The 20,453-nt window shown below is 37.8% G+C and overlaps 1 protein-coding gene across 2 annotated transcripts in view; it reads left to right on the forward strand.

The window, feature by feature from the left end:
- The window catches only part of LOC119658011 (casein kinase I-like), a 64,631-nt gene extending 45,211 nt beyond the window's left edge, over positions 1-19,420 (forward strand). For both annotated transcript variants that reach the window (XM_038065236.1, XM_038065237.1), the window contains exon 4: positions 17,190-19,420. In XM_038065236.1, coding sequence (XP_037921164.1) covers positions 17,190-17,367 — 178 coding nt within the window. In that variant the 3' untranslated portion in view covers positions 17,368-19,420. The remainder of the gene's footprint in view (positions 1-17,189) is intronic.
- Positions 19,421-20,453: the final 1,033 nt, after the last annotated feature.

Below are 20,453 nucleotides of genomic sequence, written 5' to 3' on the forward strand. Positions count from 1 at the left end.
TTACCAAAGGGTCAAGAATGCCAGCAAAATCGACGATATGCTCCCTGCCTTCATTGTATGTGCCTAAGATTTTATCTCCATGCTAAAGATCTTTTCGCCGTCATGACCATTGAAATTACAAGTTACAGGTCTCCCCGGCTTCAAATAGACCTGTCTGTGGTGCATATCCGGTAGAAAAATGAATCGTGCGGTCAGCTGGAATAATAGCGAATTTCATTAATGACGATGAGGTCATTGGTAGCGTTAGGTAACGTTTTTACAACTAGAAAATGAGTCATGTCGTCAGCTGAGTAATGGTAAGCTTCATCAACCGGCTATCAAATCGCAAGTTGATCTATTTTATCAGTGAGAGTACCAATATTTACCGTGCATACATGGATTTGCATGACTCGGCTAGTTTGCTTCAAAAATCATTATTGAATTTTCGACAGGACCAGGTCTCACCCTGCCACGTCAAACTAGGTGGATGCCATAGAGTTTTGCAAAGCTTGTTAGTCAGCATGGACATTCAGAGAGTTTTGTTTGTCGGCCTGTTACCAAGGACTAAGTAGGATTCGGCATGGTGGAGCAACTCCAGCTATACTTTATTCGTCTCTTTACCTGATCCTAGCATTTCGTTTTTATTTGACCAGGTATATATATTGGCTCAGTTGCTCCTGCTGCCCTAGATGTCAGATTTGAGTTTATGTAGCAACATTGGCAATGTTAACATTTAGACAATTAGTCTAAATATTTCAAGATCCAATTGTTGGATTTAATTCTAAACATTTCTCGTAGTTTTTTTTGACAGGGAAGCATTGTCAAGACTTCGCTTAATCTCTACGTGTTTTCCACTGTTCTACTATATTTTGTTCTAACAGTTCGGCACAACTGGATGATATACTCCCTAGGACACAATTCCTAGTTCAAGATCTTAAGGCATGCGTATATCGAGCGCAGAACTCCTGTCCCGAAACGAAACGAAATACAAAATTCAATTCAGATAATTATTATCAAAGAGCTACCGTCAGCTTGGCGTAGCATAACAAAAGTGAATGTTTGAACTTTCCCATCATCTATGAAACATAATTACAAAGTCTAACATTATTTGTTATTAATTAACTTACAAAACTTGCGTGAAATTATAATTTCACTTTCAAATACTCTTCAACTTACTAGACAAGCAAATAATGGCATTTCCACTAATTGGGTCAAGTATCACATTGTTTCAGAGCATAAAACTATCTAAAGATAAAACGTGTTAGATAAGTTTGCGTGTCGTTCGATTTCAATCGAATCAGCGGTAACACAAGTGAGTCACTTATCCCACAACGCACTTCAATTGAAAAAGTATATTAACTCCGAATAACATTCAATTTAATCGCCATATTTCAAAAATCGCACGAAAATGTTTTGTGTACAATACGCAGCTTTTATTTGGGTCAAATTTGATGCAACTCTCAGCATATATTTCGCAAAAACGGCGCTCCAAACACTCTGGGCACAGATGAAGGAAACGAAGAAATGGTACAAAATTTCGCAGTGATTTGTTTCATAAACATTTTCTTATTTATTTATAATTTTTTTATTTATTTATTTTCTCCTCTTTCGGGCGCTGCTTTATCATTACACAACGACTTATTGTATCTATTTGAATGAAGCTTGCGTACAGCTCGTCTGTTGCGAACTCTCTTTATACAAGGTAACGTTGATTAGATGTTTATTTGAGTATTAATTGGATGATATAACAATAATACGAGTACAATTTGATCAGGTATGAAGAGCGCCGCAGCATATTCAGGACATGCGAGGAATGGTAGAAGCTAGCGAAAATCAATGCCATGGGTTGGTTAGGTGTCGTGTTTATATAACCGCTGAGGCTGACCAGGGATTGCTAGTGTGCATTTCATTTGGTAAATGCAAGCTGCCTACTTTGCAATCGAGCTGAACTTGCTAGCCTTTTGGAAGAATTAAATTGGAAGTGATTATCAAAACGACTAGATTGCTAGGTAGATAGTTCCCATTTGGGGGAGGTTATAGTCTAGTCTACCATTATTAATACCCGCCACTCATTTAGTAAATATTTTTGCCATTGCGTTTCGTGCGCTTGTCGTATAATTGATTATGTGGAATATCTGGTCCTCGGATTTGGGCAGAAATAAAAGCAGATAACAACCCGAAATGTCCGTGATGAAATTATGACGCTGATTAAGCGGCACGTTTCGAGGTCAATCTGTTTTCAGTGTCATTTTGGGGATGTTAGCAACAATTTGTGTGCTTGAGCAATTATCACTAGACTCTACTTATTTGTAAACGTTCCCTATTTTGAATCTTATTCACCCTGACTAAGATCTATAAGAAGAAATTAACTCTCTCTATTTTTCTGGCGGGCACTCACTGTTTTGTGATTTTGCCGTTGTTATTAAAAAGAATTTAATTAATAGCAATAAATGGTAATGAAATAAATAAATGGGAATAATATATTTACTGGTATGTGAGTGAGAAAGAGTGCAAGCTTAGTTTAGATTGAATACATTTACCCACCTTGAATTCTTTCACAGAAGGGATGTGACGAAAATAGAGAAACAGTTCATCGATACGGGACTTCGCAACCTGGGAAAGACCTGAATATTAGCCAGAACTTAACAAATTCTGCGACGCATCACTTTAAGTTACCAATATCCTCTCTGATAAAACAGGAATACCATTGCAGGTATGACCACAAACCAAGAATCTGTGGTCTTGCGAGATTGCTCTTTTTTCCCTTTCTCACTTCCCTTTCCCTTTTTTCCCTTTTAAGGAAATTTCATATCAGCACTATGCTAACCATTTAAGATGCAGCAGTTTTTGTGCATTGGTCCCGCCTGCTCAACCTATTCAACACAGCTTTGTGAATAGGAATTTGGTCAGTAGATGACAATTAAGAATTTTTCAATAAAACTTCTTAGGTTGACACCAAAGCGATTTCTTCAGGTATATTGATACAATGGTGGGAAAAATATCCTCAATTCGTTTTTTGTAGATTCAACCAAAAATAATCCCTTGACGGGAAGAAACCGCTTCAACTTAATGCTTCGTTTTCAGAATGAAGTAGGTAGTCATTAATCAATTATTTGGTGTGGATTTGGTCGGGACAGCTAAGCCATCTGAGCTTTCTTCAATTTTATGCATAATAGTAACCTTGGGGGGGGTCACAGACTGTTTCTCACCCTTTTGTCCCGATAATCTCTTATGTACTGCTTCCTATAGAAAGGTGTCTTGTAAACTAATTAACCGTCGTCTTGAATGATGAATGGTCACTTTCATAATTCCAATCTTATTTAATTCCGGTCTAACTTCAAAGTAAATTCCGTTGATATTTCTCATTAAATACCGGCTTTTGCACAGATGGAGTTTCCCTTCCGTTTCTAAGGCAGTCTTGCAATTGATACCGCCGTTAATTGATATCCATGATGACATTTTTACCAGCCGGCCAAGTAAATGACGGCATTCTCCTGAGATTATGCTTGATAATGACTTTTCACTTTTAAAATTTCTTTAGTATTCAAAATATTACTTGACAACTCCTGAACGATAAGTCTAATTGAACTAGCAAAGTAATTGGAGCCGGGTTGAATACACCGTTTACACGTGCGGATTAGAGACCCCCAAACTTTATCGGTATCATTTCAATTATCGAGAAAGCATTTTGATTGTAGATAATAGACAATGTTTTATTGCTAAAATTTCCTTTACAACAGCCACGGCACCCATCTTTGTTTGGTTTGGAAGACAAATAGTTTTAATCAGGATTTTATCAGCACTCATATCCAAATAAAAGATTCTAGCAGGTTGTTCAGGGTAGCTTTCCTCGGAAGACACATTATATTGTGCTATGGGTTCCTTCCAAACTATTGGGTGATATTTTTGAAAGAGGATATAGAAAATAGAGTGGTATCATTTTTATTTATTCCGCAAGGAAAATATCCGCCTGATTTTTCTGTTGTCAAAACGGCGATAGCTCATATGATCTCATTTTGCTAAATTTCTTTTTCTTACACTCAATTGCTTGTTGAGGACACTTCTAGGTTCCTTAACTCGTTCAAACTATGCGAATTGGATACATTGAGAGTGTTAAATGTACAACAACTGAGAGTGCAGCGAACTTGAATGCAAACGGCCCTTGCACTATTTTCTTTATCAAGTCACGCAGCACTAGTTCTGTGTCTTTAGCGTTTAAACTGCTTCAGTTATTCTCTAGGATGGAGCCTATAATTTTGTTTTTTACATTCTCTTATTAATCCAAAAATTAGTCCCTGCTAGAGCCGTCTTACATTCTTACATCTAAGATAAAATCTTCTCGTAAACTTTCCATCAAATCATCATATCTTGTCACTTCTAATTTTTCTGGCTGCAGTACTGCTTTCACATTCTAGCCCTAGAGGATTCATAGCCTATTTTTCGCACTTTCGATACATTTCCGATGCTGAGTCAGGGTGAGTCATCGGCCCAACGCTAGCCGTTGCATATTTTGCGGACTCCTATGTAGAAACTAGCCCCTCCCCATTTGCCAGTCAGCGGACACCAAGAGCAGTTCCATTTAGGCTGTGTATTCGGTTCTGCGCTTTGACGTCAGATACGGAGACTCGACTCAGCTGTGAATGGTAATAATCTCGGGCGAGCGCAATGCTACAGGGTATTGTAATCCTGTTGTGTACCATTGCGGTCTTGAATGAAGTGCTCTAACACACTTCAAGGCCTTAATTCAATATGGATTGTTGCCCCAACGTTTATTATTATTATAATTATGATTATTGCCCGTATGAAGTAATAAAATCTCAAGGCAAAAAATCGCATGAATATTTATTTGTTAAAGTACGTTGCCAGGAAATGTGGAAACTGGCGAATTTCAGAGACTCTATATTTAAGTTAAGAATAAACTTTTGTCTTAGTCAGGGAAATATAAAAACATAAACCTCGGGAAAATTATTTGCTCTGCTCATCTGTTTATATTCAAGTATCATCCAATATTCCATCTGATTGGCCTTACACGACGGGCGCTCTAAAGGCAACAAACATTATCTGTCCATTTATCATCCATGTATGTAGCTGTTCTATGCAGAATAGGACGATTTTTTGGGTAAGGATATATGAATATGTTTATGCACAGAGTGTTGGACTCTGGCAACGAAGGGAACTGTTAGATCAAGCAATAATAAAGGTACTATGTCTGGTTCAGACTCAGCTTCCCAATCTGGGGCTTCAATCCTAGTTGCGTCATAGATGTTTGTGTTTTTCTTTGTGGTTGTTCCATTACTGAAGGTTTCTCACTTACACAATTTTAGTGATATTATATGATAATTAAACTGAAGCATATCCTCATGAAAATGGGAAAGGATAGGCTGTTAGAATATTTTATGCCCTGCAAAGCATTGTCATCAGTAGGTATATAGGTACGCCCGTGCCTTCTAAACACCAAAAGTGATTTTTATAAGCGCAAAGAAGTGGCATTTAATTTTCTTTGTGGAATGAAATTTGGGCTGCGGAAACGTTCAGAATGTCCCAGAAGGCTTTCGGTAAATGGTTGGCTTCAAAGAAAGCAAAGAACAGCTTTGAATACCCGGACGACTATCAGCGTCAAGTGGTGAGTCAAGAAAATCAAAGAATTGTTGATCGGTTGACAACCAGAGGCCTTGTTAATATTGAAGGATAATTTGAGTCAAATCTGGTTTGGTGCTAAAAATATTCAATTTTTCGGACAAAGAGCACTGCGTTAAAGTTTATGAAGAAGTGACTATCTGACTATCAGGATGTCTATAAATGCATTATTACGGGAAGTGAGACTTAGATCAATTCTTATGATCCAACAATAACTGACGATTAGAGTAAATATTATACCAAACGCGAATTCGACCAAAGTTGTCCAATAATCAAGATTATGCTGAAAATTTCTTATTCGATTATCACAGTGTTGGACATTATGCCTATTGCCGAACATCGTCTACGTGAAACTATTCGCGAAAAAAGGCTGGATGTACATGATGATGCCATTCATTTGGCTGGCCGTTGGGTGACTGCTGCCGGTGTCCAAGTCCACTTTTCGATTGATTGATCGAAGACTTTGTTGTCATGAAGCATCATGTTGACGGTTGAAGTCGCCCTCAATTTGTGCATTCCTAGAGGCAGGCGATAGGATTTAGTCGAAGTGATACATTATTTTGGCTCGTGTGAAGACCGGGGCCGCGCTGGCCGGGGCATACGCTGGTAGATGGTGTGCTACGGTAACACCGATGGAAATCAAAGAGTTTTTGGTCGATGTTTTTTTTTCAGCTTTCTTGAATCCCGTCTCCAATAAGTTCACGAATCGCTCGGCTTGGTTATTTAGCTTTGAGGGCTATGCGGATCGGCCCTAAAATGCTCCATTGTCTGCCGCTAGCAGTATTCTTGAAAATTCGACGATGCCTTTTTTTTTTTTAGCTTTGTCACTGATGGTGGTTAGGGAGATACGGTATTGTTACGGTACTTGCAATCTTATGAAGCTCGGGTCATCGGCTAAATGCTTCAAAGACGACCAAGTAATAGAACTGGTTAATAGGTTTAACGAAATCAAGGATGCATGCTGTCCGTTTTTGGTCTAGAAATTGCCAGGAGGGATGTGTGCTTAGTCTGTAGCTCGAAACACTGTCATAAATATATTTATGAAATTTTTTGACGGAAAGTCGAGGGCGGGACTTATCGCTAAACCTGGATGTCGCTGGGGATTGTTTAGCGAAGTTGATGCATGTAGGATCGAACAAAGTGTACCATCCTGGAATTCGTGCAATAAGACAGCGCTGACTTCGAATCTGGAAGTATCCACGATTTTCCTTTTGGGATTGTAATGTGTTACTGTTACTGCTGGGGCGCTTCCTCTTGCTCCTTCTCTCAAAAGAGCTCAATTTTTCTTGAGAAACTTGTCACATAGATTCTTCATGCTTGCGATGAGCTTGCCCTAATAGTTAATTACACCAAGAAATATTCGTGATGAGTGGATATCGTTTGGTCTGGGCCAATTCTTGATTGCCTTGAAGTTGTCAGTATTGGGCGAATTTTGCATCGACGATGTATTCAGAAAATGGGATCGAAATGTGCGTGAACGAGCACTTCTCGATGCCAAGTTTGAAACCGTACGGCAAAATGCTTCGTAAAGCTGCTCGTAATTCAGGTCGAATCCGCCAACAATAACGTTGCCGATGTAGATTAACGTGTAGCACAGTCCAGAGAATATGGTGTCCATCAATTGCTGAAAACCATTTCGAGTCCTTTTGACATCCCGCTGCAACCGATTGGCGGTGAAGAGACGACAATGCGTGTTGATGGTGAGTAACTTCTTCGCATTGTGATCCAAGCTCTAACTGGAAAAAGTATCCGAAATGATATTGATCTTATTGAAGATTTTTTGTCTGTCAGTGGAGCAAAGATCAATTTTTGGGTCGGATACGGATAGGGGTTTAGCTCGAGAATGTTGGTCAGGTCCGTCGACTAATTACGGTTCCGGACGACAACGATTTGATCGGGCGAATGGGAGAAATCGACAGAGCCGAAAATTGGTGCCATAACGAATGGCACTAGACGAGGTTTGCGAAACATAGTTGAGAATGAGAGAGATTTACATTTTGGCACACTTGTCAAGTTCGTCAACGATCAGTTGCGGAAATTTCGCCTTGAGGTTAATGCTGCTGCACGCTCGTAAAGAAATTGAAAATTACCACAATGTAAACAGCTGGACGGAATTAATATTCATCAGAGTGAGTCGAATGGATGCGACATCCTTTATCTCAGTGCCTCGTCCTTGATTTTGATTACGGCTCTCACAATTGGCCTTTCACTTTCGTTTGTGCTGGGACAAATGCAGGTTTTTTAAGTGAAATCGTTATCGATTTCAAAGTGGTTAGCCACGCAATGGGAGCGACTGTTTGGTGTCCGCGATCCTCTTAATAGTTTAGATCGGTTCGATCGATTTACTGGTTTTTCGGCTTGTTTGATTTATCTTAACTTTACGATCTGGGTATTGTTGAGACTTCCTCTGCGATTTGGCTCGATCCCCATGCATTGCCTGTCCATTTTTGTGAGAAGCTTCTCGAGAATGAATGATGAAGAGCAATATCTTAAAGCTATCTGCTGAGCAATCCCGATGTCGAAACGCTCAGCATGTTTGTTGATTTGCGCGGCGAAACTTACAAATTCATCAGAGTCAATTTTGTAAGACCGAAATATACCAATGCATATTACAAGTTTGGAGTTCAGGCGAGGATGTTTGTCGGACACCTGGTGGAGTGACATTGCCTGTTAAGGGTATAGTATAAGTGTGAACTAGAGAGAGATCACCCACAAGTCTACTCTACACTGCAGCATTGCAGAAAAGTCACTCTTTCGATCTGGGAGGAGGGGTTGGCATCCTTTGTCTTGGCCATTGGGCGCACATATTTTATGGAAAAAATCCTACTTCCTACTCCTGAATTTTACGATATGATGACAGTTTTAACCGATTGTTAGCCTTGTGATATTTTGCTGCGAATTTTTTCAATTTGTCCCTATTCGGTCAGGAGTTTATAATTTAACAAGTTTTTTTTTCTTTTTTAATTTGAATTTAAAATGCAGCAATTCTCTGTCTACAATCACCTTTCTTAACTTTGAAATCAATGATGGGGAAGGCAAAAAATGTTCTAATATATATTCCATATTTGACTGACTGTTTGGTTGATAGTTGGCACGCGGGCGAAAATAATATGTTGGGAGACCTAGTGTGAAGCAAAGGACAAGTTTGGTCGTAAAGCATATTTCCTGTTTCTACTGGTTACTGAGATTCTGAGAAAGTGAATTAACATGGAACTATTTTTTTGACGTAAGGTAGGAGACAGCGGGCGGTAAATATTTGGGTTTTCACAAATTTTTATAAAGCAAACATTGCTGTCATGGATATTTATATTTGACTTTGTGCTCGTCCCTCTGTTATAGTCTTTTCTACTATTACTAATGTCAGGTTAGATTTCGGAACAAATTTATAAAAAGGTGGGAAGTGATATTTTTTGAAATTCATTTATGTGATTGTTTCATCGTCAATGCAGAAAGCAAACGATCACGATATGTGATGACATCTTATGATAATCTATAAAATGAAAGGTTAATGACGGATCTCTAAAAAATTTCAATGATTCATTGTAGTCAGAAAATATTTCTATGGAACATAGACACTTCACGTTTTGAGTTGCGAAAGTTGGATCACAAATATAATGCCAGCGCCCCGTTGAAAATACATTAGCACCTGTGCTATGTTTACTGCTAAATTGATGACGTCATTCCATTTGAAGTTGCCCTTTTAATTCACTTCGAAGATAATGGATCTGCAACCTTGTCCGAAATAGGAGGCACGTACACAGTCGTATATTATTCCAGTGCTAATAGCGGGTCTGATTCTGGTTCGCAACGGGAGACCAATTAACATATAGTATACTAAACAGAAGCCCAGAACTATAGTTTTCTTTCCAAGAACCAAATTTACTAAACAAACAAAATTTTCCAGATATAAACTACTGCCGATCCCCTTGTTCATTTGCATAAAATGAAAACAAGTTTTCTTCCGTTTCTCCGAAAATAACGCTAAAATCTGAAATCTGGCTGCTATTGCAAAAATATGAACATTTATTAACAGTTCTCTCGAAAAATGCGCTAACGTGACCGCTTATAAATTTGAATTTTCTACAAAATCAACTCAGTAAACCAAAACAGAGGCCATACTTACGTTGCTTTGACATCATAGCCGATGAACTCTGTTTGTGATTTGATAAAAGGGGTTTAAAATAGATGAAAATTGCTATAAATAAAACGCTGGAAATGCGAAGAGGTGTGGGCGGTGCTACGGAAAATTTGCTTAATGATAAAATTCGAGAAAACGTAGCTTCGTATACGTATCACATTTTACTCAATCCATGTTTGCTTTCGTGCAAATTGAGGTATTAGAGTTTTCGAACTCGATTCTTACGCAGTTGTGTTTGCATTCAGATAATATAAGGGTCGTTTTCCTGTTTTGAAAATATGTATTACTGAAAGAGAAGAATATCTGCTTATCAGGAATTAAACTCACTTTCAAAAATATACAAAGCAAAAGATGAACAATTCATCAAGTCTCGGCGTTCCCAAGTTTAGCAGAGAATAGCCTTCATTTGCTTTTAATCTATCAATAGAAGCAAAACTTTCTTCGCATCGGATTCATGCGTATATTTTTCGTATGAGTTAGTTATTTTATGGCTACATTAAAACTATTTTTAACACATGTCTTGCAATTTTTCGTGTTAAATTTGATATTCAACCGTGAAGGAAAATAGAAACTATTGCAACATTTTCAACATTTTAAAAAACTCATTTTCTTGGATGTGTTGATAGAACTTCTTCAAAGGCCATTTATTCTTGCTTGAAAGAGAAGATGAAAAAACTGAGCGAATAATAAACAGCTGGATGCCATGTCATTGAATCGTGGATGTTTCATGTTGATTAGTTCCTGCGATTTTTCATGGCTGACATGTTGTGTAAATGAAATTTATTGGTTGGTTGCCCCGAAAACAATTTCACTAATTATAATAGATTAATTAAATGATATAGTGAACGTGTTTGGATGTTAAGGTACCTTCCAAAATCGAACAAACCCAATAAAAAGTGCCGAAAAGTAATTGACTCAAATTTCGAATCAAGCTAAAAAAGATTTACTAGCAGAACCGCAATACAATCCATTATGGTCGACTACCAAACATGTAGTCTACGTTAAAACCCCGAAAACTTCAATGGTTTAATTTGTAACTACCAGACTGATTCAATCTCTTGCTAAAACGGGGACTCAAACGTTTGATGCAATTGAAGGGCAAGCTAGAACATCCAACTCCACATAAGTCGCCTACAATAGACTTTGTGACGTAGGGCATTATTTCGAGCGCATTCCTATCGGTTTCCTTGGATCATTTTTCAGTGTCAAGGAGCGAAAGAGTAGCACCACATAAAATTCCAGGTTAACCTTCTCATGGAATCTCATTTCTATTAGGGTTTTATAAAAACATTTGACAAATTATAAGCGAATTGCTTCACACAAATTTGACGGGGCTATGGGTGGTTGAGCTATCCCCTAATGTCGTTGCGCCGAGTTCGAATTCCGGTCGTCATAGATTTTTGTGTTCTTTTTTACGCTTGTTTTGACACTGTAAGTTTACCCCTTGCGCAGTATTGTGTGATGGTACTGAAATTAGAACGCTGATCCACTGAAAATAAAATGGGAGAAAAATTAGCTATATCAAGGAAGAAACGTATGTATGCATTCCATAGAGGAGCGAACACTTGAATATATATACACATATGCCTTAATGGCGATGTAATTTTTGAGCGATGTCTTCGTCGCTCTTTTGCATCTCATTCTGGCTGGGCACTCAGTGATTGAGTAGCTACCACCGATTACATTTACTGGGTGAACGATTAGATTCAACGCTCCCGTTAGTATAAAGGCACTAGCTGGTGTGACCTGGGCAAACAAAATAATCTTTAACAAGTCGGGGCAACCGGAAGTTGGGCACCGCAGGTATAAAAGATTTTGTGTTTCCCTATGCGAAGAACTTGCAGTGCGTGACAGTTGCACTTGCATAATAATTTAAAATTCAACTGCGTCAGTAGGTGTTCACACAAATAATTTGTTCTACAAAGTATTCTATCGATTATAGCTAATTCCATAAGCATCACAAAAGCATCGGCATGGGACATATTTTGAGGCCCATATTTCATATAAGAACACCATCCTAAATTTTTCAGATTTTTCGGTTGAATAGTTTCGAAAATGGGTCTTGCTTATCTGTCCATTTTGACTCCTTATTTGCGCACTCTACAATTCACGTCAAAACTAAAACAAGATGCGAAAAGTACACTAATGGAGACCTTTCGTTTGATACCCCGCATACATTTTATGAAAAAAGATTTTTCATCGCCTATTACATGTAGAGGGGAGCCCCACTTTAAACTTCCCACAAATTTATGTCATTCACTGTTGAGTGGGATTACATAGTTCTCATATGTACTTGTTGTACATATAGTACATAGAACTATGTAATCTCACTTTCGTTCGGATCGGTTTAGCTGTTTTAGAGAAAAGTGCGTGCGACAGACAGACAGACAGATAGTGATTCGACTTTAATTAATTTCTAGTGTGCTACATTACTCTGGTCTAAAATTTAACTTGCATTCTAAACGAAACTTTTTACCTGTGAGAGTTGTTAAAATATAACTTTATTTATTTATTAAAATTTTATTTATTTATTTATATTAAAAGTATTTTTTATTCAAATTAAAACAATTTTTGCTGGTCCCCTTGACGCCATTCACTTTGAGAAAGAGTGCTTTAGATGCTCAAGATATTAGCTGCTACGCAACTTAGGAGGTAAATGAGTCCAATCAAATCTACGCCACTTTATGTGATTTTTGCACTTGCAAATTATATCCCGCCGTTCCTAAGAGCAGCGTAAGAACTAATCGAATCAGGATAATAGTTCTAAGGATAATGCCAGGTTGTCCTATTGTATAAGTGGATATGCTATTGTAACATTAAAGACTTCAAGCCAGGCAGTTCATTGACGGTTACTAGATTTTCTTCTTGATAGTGTAAAATTACTAGGTGCTTAGTCCATAGTCACGCGTTCAAAAAGTAGCCCAAACGACGCTTAGTCGAGAAGTCACATCGTCAACCGTCAAGGCTGTTCCTACGGACACCTGGGATGTCCTAAATAAATGGTTTACAAAGAAGTGGAATATGGATTTCCATACAACAACGCAGACTAAAGGAGAATTCTTTCAGAAGACCGACTGATGGTAGCGTACAGTAAAAGGCTAGATCCCCAATTGACAAACCTATCTTTATAGGTAGCATCTTCTCTAATATGTGGCTCAAGTACGGGGTCAGAGAAAACAAATGCTACCTCATACTCAAATATCGTAAGCATAAGGTTTTAAAACCAACTACGCTTGGAATTGGGTCTTTGACTTATCATCAGCCTTTCTTCAAAAAGAAAATCCGAGCCACGTCGGATCTTCCAGAGTTCACTGCACGATCGAGAATGAAACTCTGACACTACAATTTTTCACAAAGTCCTGTAAGTTTTTTTTATGTGATAGGACGGCTTATTTTATGTTCTGTCCCCTTTGTTTTAAAACAAATCATAGTTTAGGTATCACATTATCATTCAAGAGAAAATGGTTCAATCAAGCTGAAAGAAGAAACTTTAACATAAGCTACGTAGGACTGACTAATTTGCCGGGGCCTTAGAGAAGACAAAAAATTGAACACACGGAATGGTGATAAGGGGAATGGATTTTAAGGTTTTGTGTGAAACAAAAACTTATTGAAATCGCGTTACTATCAGTCCGTCTGTCTGTTCATCGACTTGCGTTTTCTCATCGTTGGAAGGTGGGCTCAAAATTTACCGCTGGATCGTGTCATGTGGTTATGGTAAACTCCTACTTACTAAAACTACCTCCTTCTTCCTCCACCGTTTCCAAGGAATTCTCTGAAACATTGCGTCGTGAGACTAGATCAATCCTTAACAGTAACATATTTCCAACTTGGTTCGAAGCTTCCATTGTCTCCTGAATGAATCTCCTATTTTATTCGGTGTCTAGTAAACCTGGGCCAATGTAGTACAACATGTTCTACATTCTCAGTCATGTTAAGGCATCTCGGGCATTTCCAACTTCCATATTACTCAGGAATTGTGTCACCTCGTAGTTTAATACCCCGTGGCATTCATCTTCGAATGTCCGAAATGATGCGGTATGACCTAGGAGAGTTTGTGATTGGTGGTATCTCTTTTGCTACTGTACTAGCAGTCGTCGAAAAGCACTAGACTTTGCGTTTGTTCATATATATTTTATCATAGAAGTACTGGCCTTCGTTCGCAAGGATGCCTATGGGGAGCATCCCTGCTGATGTTATCCGTTAATTATTTCATGTCCGGAGTGCACTTAGTTGACACGCCAGCATTCCTAGCTTTCCTGAACTAACTACCTTTGAAATAAGAAAACGTCGATTTTATTTTGGCGTACCATCATTCGGTTATATCCTCAAGATCATTGTAGCAATGAAGCGCTGTACGCTTAGTTGTGTTTCTGTTTATTGTTACTTCCAAGTGTTTAAGTGGTGGTCGTCAGTAAATTATTTGTTTTCCAACTTTAATTTTCCCCTTACTGATCAGAATTACAAACTTGTGTTTTATGTTCAGCAACTACTCAGTGTCCGGATAGCTGAGTGGTTAGAGCGCAAGGCTGTCGTACAGAAGGTCGCGATTCAAATCTCACTGGTGGCAGTGGGATTTGTATCGTGATTTGACGTTGTATACCAGTCGACTCAGCTGTGAATGAGTACCTGAGTCAAATCAGGGTAATGATCTGACTACATTGCCTCCTAGTGTACCGTTACGGTCTTGAATGAAGTGCTCTAACACACTTCAAGGCCCTGATTCAATATGGATTGTTGCGCCAACGATTATTATTATTATTAACTACTCAAACAGCAATTGATTTCCCATATGGCCTCATTTCCGTAAATCTCGGTATCTCTAGGCGTTTTGCTACTATTCCTGTCCTAATGTCCAAACTGTTGTCACGGTGTTGGGTAGGTGTAGCGTCAATACTAGAACAGATTCTTGTGGTACAATGCAATTTTGTGGGAATGTTTTTAGGTCACCGTCTGAGTCCCAGCAAATTTTTCACCCCAGGAGAAATTTGACAACAATGCATACAATATATTTTGGAATCTGCATTTTTCGGAAAAGCGATAGAAAACAGCCTGTTGTATAAGATCGTATAAAAAGCCTCCAATGGATTTTTAGAAATATTTTAGAAACAGTTATCCTTATTGAAAATTCATTTTAATCGAGTACATATTGACCATAATTATCTATGATCTTTTGCCATTTTTCGGGTAGCTTGATAATTCCATTGGTGTGTAGATCTTCTGTGTTTTATCGGCGAAAAGCTTAGCCAAGTGGTTTTCAGCGGCTCTTCGGTTGGTCATTTTAAGGTTTTGTGTAAATCAAAATCGATTCACTGTCTGTCTGTCTATCACACGGACTTTTCTCCAAAGCGGCTAAACCGATCCGAACGAAATTTGGTGGATAGTTGGGAACTATGAAATCTCATGCATACAGCCAGTGACTTAAATTTAGGTGGAGTTTAAAGGGGGCCTCCCCATACATGGAAAGGGGGCTTTTAAAAAGAAAAATTCATCAAATGAAAGGTTTCGATTAGAACTTTCTGAAAATGGCATTAGTTTTGGCGTGAATTACAGAGTGCGCGAGTACGGACTCAAAATTTGCGCACTTAAAGTGAGACAGGACTCATTTTCGGAAACTACCCAAAACAAAAATCCGAAAAAAATCAGGATGATGCCATTAGATGAAATCTAGGCCTCAAAATATGTCCCATTCCAATATCTGCCCAAATAAACTTACTAATAGTATATTACCAACTTTTAGAAATTGATTGAACAACCCCGCTTAAGTTCATTCTAGGAGTATTAAATTAGGACTGTTTCGTGCATACACATGCCACATTTTATGGAAATCTGACTATTAGTGTCAAAGTTATAGCAGTTCAAACATGCAATTTCGCGCGAATTAACAACATCCTAGGCGATACAAATAAGATGCTTCAGCCTTTGTCCCGTTCGCTAACGGGGTCGGCTCGTCGTGATCGGTTTCGCCATTTTATTTTATCAAATGCCTGATCAGGATGTAATCGCGAGGCCTTTAAATCCCTATCCATCGTATCAAGCCACCGTTGTTTCGGCCAGCTTTTTGGTTGCTTACCATTGAATTCGATGTTCAGGCCAATATTGGTGAGTGAATTCTCGTTAGCGTGAATTACGTGATCACACCATCGAAAACGCATCACTCGCAGTTTTCCCACGATCGATGCAACCCTATATCGATCGCGGATATCCTCATTTCGGACGTGATCCTAACCTGTCACGCCACCAGTGTAATGTAACAACTTCGTCTGCATTACCACAAGACGCCTTTCATTGTCTTTTATAGTCGGACAACATTCGAGAACTATAGAGAGCGGCAGACGGACGACATTTCAGTAAATTTTAGATTTGAGACGTGCGCTAATACGTCGATCACAAAGAACACCAATTGTGGAATGCCACTTCATCCAGGTTGCGTTAATACGTGAAGCAATTTCATTACGCAGCTCTCCATTCCAGCCAATGGAGAACTGCGTTATGCTCCTCACATAGGGAAACACAAAACCTTTTATACTTGAAGCGTCAAGCTTCCGGTTTCCCAACTTGTTTTACCATTAAGAGAGTTTTTCAGAAACCGAAACTAACGGAAGTCAGACGGTGCAATATTCAGATTATACGGAGGATTCATTAAAACTTCCCAACAAAGCGTCGTCAGTTTGTTCCGACTCATGTGTTGCCTGTCATTGTCATGACGGAAGATAACTCGTTTCTGTTGCCAAGTTTTGGTCTTCGTCTTGGTTGCTTCGTTTAAACGGTCGAGTTGTGCACAGTAGAGGACTGAATTGATCATTTCGTCACGCTTTAGCAGTTCATAATGGAAAATTCCATTCCAATTCGCTTGTGTTCCTTATTCTCCTATTCGTAAAAAAACATCAAATAGCGTATTTCTTCAGATATCTCACTCAATATTTCAGAACTCTCTCTAGTAAGAATGTACCTTGAAATGTTTTGAGAAGGGATTCAAAGGTCACTTCACACACTTTTTTTGAAATTTTTTTTTTTCTGGGTAAATCAGGCTTTTTTCTGAAACTACGACTCTATATCCACCAAATTTTTAAAATTTATTGCGAGGGCTTAAATACAGTAGATTTTCAATTTATCTGGGAAAACCACGTTTTGTTCTTGATTTTTATATCAAAAATTCAGGTAATCACATTATTTTGATCATAGCTTCGTTATTATTTATCGAACTGACTTCTGCTGTACCTCATTTTAAAGGTCTTCCCAAGCAATCGGTCCTGACTGAATGACTGCACTATTCGGGTGATCTGTCATTGCTATTTGGAACGATTTGACTCAACTTCACCACAATTCTGTTCTGTTTCTCATTGACTCCCGACTTCTCTTTGTCATTGGTTTTCATTATAATTAGAGTATTTAGCACGAATACGATATTAATTTGTTTTTTCCTTCTTTTCAGAATTTTGTTCCGTACCCTTAATCATCAGTATGATTACACATACGATTGGACAATGCTTAAACAGAAAACGCAACCAGGCACAGCGAGTGCAGCTATAACACAAGGAACAGCTGAGAATCGTGACCGCGAACGGGATAGGGAGAAAGAGAAACAACAAAGTGGTACCGAATTGAAATGAAATTCTTAATTCTAATTTTTTAAAATTAAAATTTATTGAAATCATTTGAACAAGAGAAAATACAATGCCTCTCCTCCCCACTTCAACTCCTTCTTCTCCTCAACTTATATAAGAAATATAACGAAGAATACAAAATAAATGAATATAAATAACAAGAGAAAAAAAAAACAAAACAAAAAATAATGGAAGTTATGTATAAATGAAAACAAACAAGAAAAAAGGAATGAAAAATACAATTATATTATAGAAAAGATATAAAACACGAATTACAAGAAAGCTCTGTATATGTTTCAATGATTCTGTCTCGTAGCGAAATAAAAACAGAAAAGATTAAAGCAAAGTACGACAAAAAACGATTATAAAATTGTTACGAACAAAAAGATGAAATTTTTTAATGATAATTTGGTAAAAAAAAATTTCCTGTGTCAGTATGAAAGATAGAAGCAGTTTGACCGTTTTAGCTTCAAATGAGCCATGCTACGGGCATACATTGTTTGCCACTTACAGATGAACGCATTACACAGAAACATAATCGGTAAACCAATTTCGATCATGCGTCGAACTCTTGCACACACGACTCCTTCGTAACGTTTGTGTTTCTTTTTTTGATCGATGGGAAAACCGCAGAAATCAATGAAGTCAAGCAATCGAAATCGGGAGCGCATTCTGCATTGTATGTATCCCTTCAGTGGCTGCAGCCCTAATTTAAATTTGATCTCTTACCTTTTAAATTCGTACAGCCATCTTTGCAGGACGCGGTGTCGGTTCCGTTGCACCAAATCATTAGTTTTCCCTGTGTATTTCTAGGACTTTTTATAGTTTTTGCTCATTTTAGAAGACCCATTTTTGCATAATTTCAAACATACATTATATTACATTATAATAATAGTAATCTAATTATAATTTATAAAACTCGAGGAAGAAATCGATATAGAGAAACTTATTACAATTTTCAATGCGCCCCTTTTGGAATATGATACTTTTTGAAAGGCGGCAACCTATTGGAATAAATATAACTGAATAGTTGATAGAGGAAAATAAAGAAGATCCGACATGCGACAGTAACTGAATTCGTTTTTATTTCAACAGTTCTCCTTAGTAATTTTCGTTTACTTTTTAAGATGCGACATTAAAATTAAAGAACTTAGAACGTAGGCAATTATAAGGGAAACGCAAGCTTTTTCGAGTTTCCAATTGTACATTTTTAATATCATTATAAAATTGTTTGAGGTCGTCGTCGATTTTCCTGCGATGAAAGTTAGAAACAAGAGAGCAGTTTCCTTTGAAAATTACATTCACAAATGGAATCAAAACTTTCGAACGGTTTATAGCGATGCAGAGAGGAAATAAATACAATTTTTATAGGCTAAAGTAATACAATTAAATAATATAACTATACATAATTAAAAACAAATACAAGATATAAATTATTGTTAAGTGAGTAAGCACTAATGAAACATGAGAGAATGTCAAAGAAAGCTACGATGGAATCAAAGGAAACCTCCAAATGATAGGAACAAAAGCAACCGATCTTGGAACTGTAGAGTATTATGCAACTTTTAGGATATACGAAACACTTGATGCAAACAAACCAGAAACTATCAATTCTGAGACGTTGAACTACTAATTCGTAACAGCATTCTCGTCCTTTTAGCAATTCTGTTTCTCATTTTCTATTTCTTGATTTCGATAACGACTCAAAGGTTTTGTTGAAATTTTTAAACAAAAAAGAAGAAATAACTTTAGATGTAACAAAGTTGAAAGCACTGTGAAAGCATAAAATTAAATTCAATTACGAACATAAAATATCAGCGTCGCCATACGGTCTGTGACCTATGGCTGAGCAAAAGAGTACATACAAATATTCAACAACCTATAGATGACTTGTAACGTAATATGAATGATGAAAATCACATTTGAATGGAAAACGAAGAGCGGAAGAATAGTTATTTCGAAGAAAATGGAGAGAACCAAGTGGAGAGAAATTTAGTTTCTAAATAAAAAATTGCAAATTATTTTTATGATTTGAAATATATCTATATGAAAAGTAAAACGTTGACTTTTCTTTAATCATTTTCAGGTGTATTGCATACATTCATTCTGGATTTTATTTGGGTCGATAAGGGGAAACTTTGACATGGCTTCGGTCGTGCATAATTGAGGTACAGGTGAATGGTAAAAGGGACATTAAATAATTTTTTTTAAATGATCGTTGTCGCAGTTTTAATTTAGTTCACCCTCAATCATGATTGTTCTATTTGGTTTGAAAAACCCAAATGAAAGACCTGCTGTTATCGTATCGGTACAGAGAAGAAGAACAGCAGGTACCATTGAATTCATTATTCGGTTAGAACCATAACGAGAAGAATGACCATCTGATTGTGGGAACCTCAAATACTAAAAGGGATATCGCGCGACATTACGCAAATATTGCGAACACAGAGCGAAAATTGACGGATTATATTCTCAAACCCTGCTTGTCCTGCTTCAGATCTTAAGGGAGGTATGTTTTTTAGCAGCAGAGAGCAGAGAGCAGAGTTCCTTGTGTGCTCTAGTGTTGAGTTGCGCTGTTAATCTCGGGCGCGTACCTCTTAGTTGGGGCAAAGGTATTAGATAGGCCTCTCATGCACTCAGTATAAACCCACCGAATTTCGGCGAGACTCTAATTGCGATCTCCAAATCAATCAGTGGCCGAATGGCTCTGTGGTTAGAGCGCTGGGCTACCGGAAGGTTGCGGTTCAAATCTCACTGGTGGCAGAGGGATTTGTTATCGTGAATGGATGTCGGTAATCAATTGACTCAACTGCGAATGAGTACCTGAGTCAAATCAGGGTAATAATCTCGGGCGAGCGCAATGCTGACCACATTGCCTCCTATTGTGTACTGTAGAGTACTGTTACAGGCTTGAATAAAGTGCTCTAACACACTTTAAGGCCCTGATCCAATATATATGGAGCTTCATATTATTGCAACTCGAATGTGTGTGCGAAATTACCATATTTTGCAATATTCGTCACTTCAAACGATGCCATTTGAATGCATACATTGTATTTCCGAATATGCTGTAAAAAGTTTTGAGATGCCTG

This window comes from Hermetia illucens, chromosome 5, assembly GCF_905115235.1.
Source record: "Hermetia illucens chromosome 5, iHerIll2.2.curated.20191125, whole genome shotgun sequence".
NCBI lineage: Eukaryota > Metazoa > Arthropoda > Insecta > Diptera > Stratiomyidae > Hermetia > Hermetia illucens.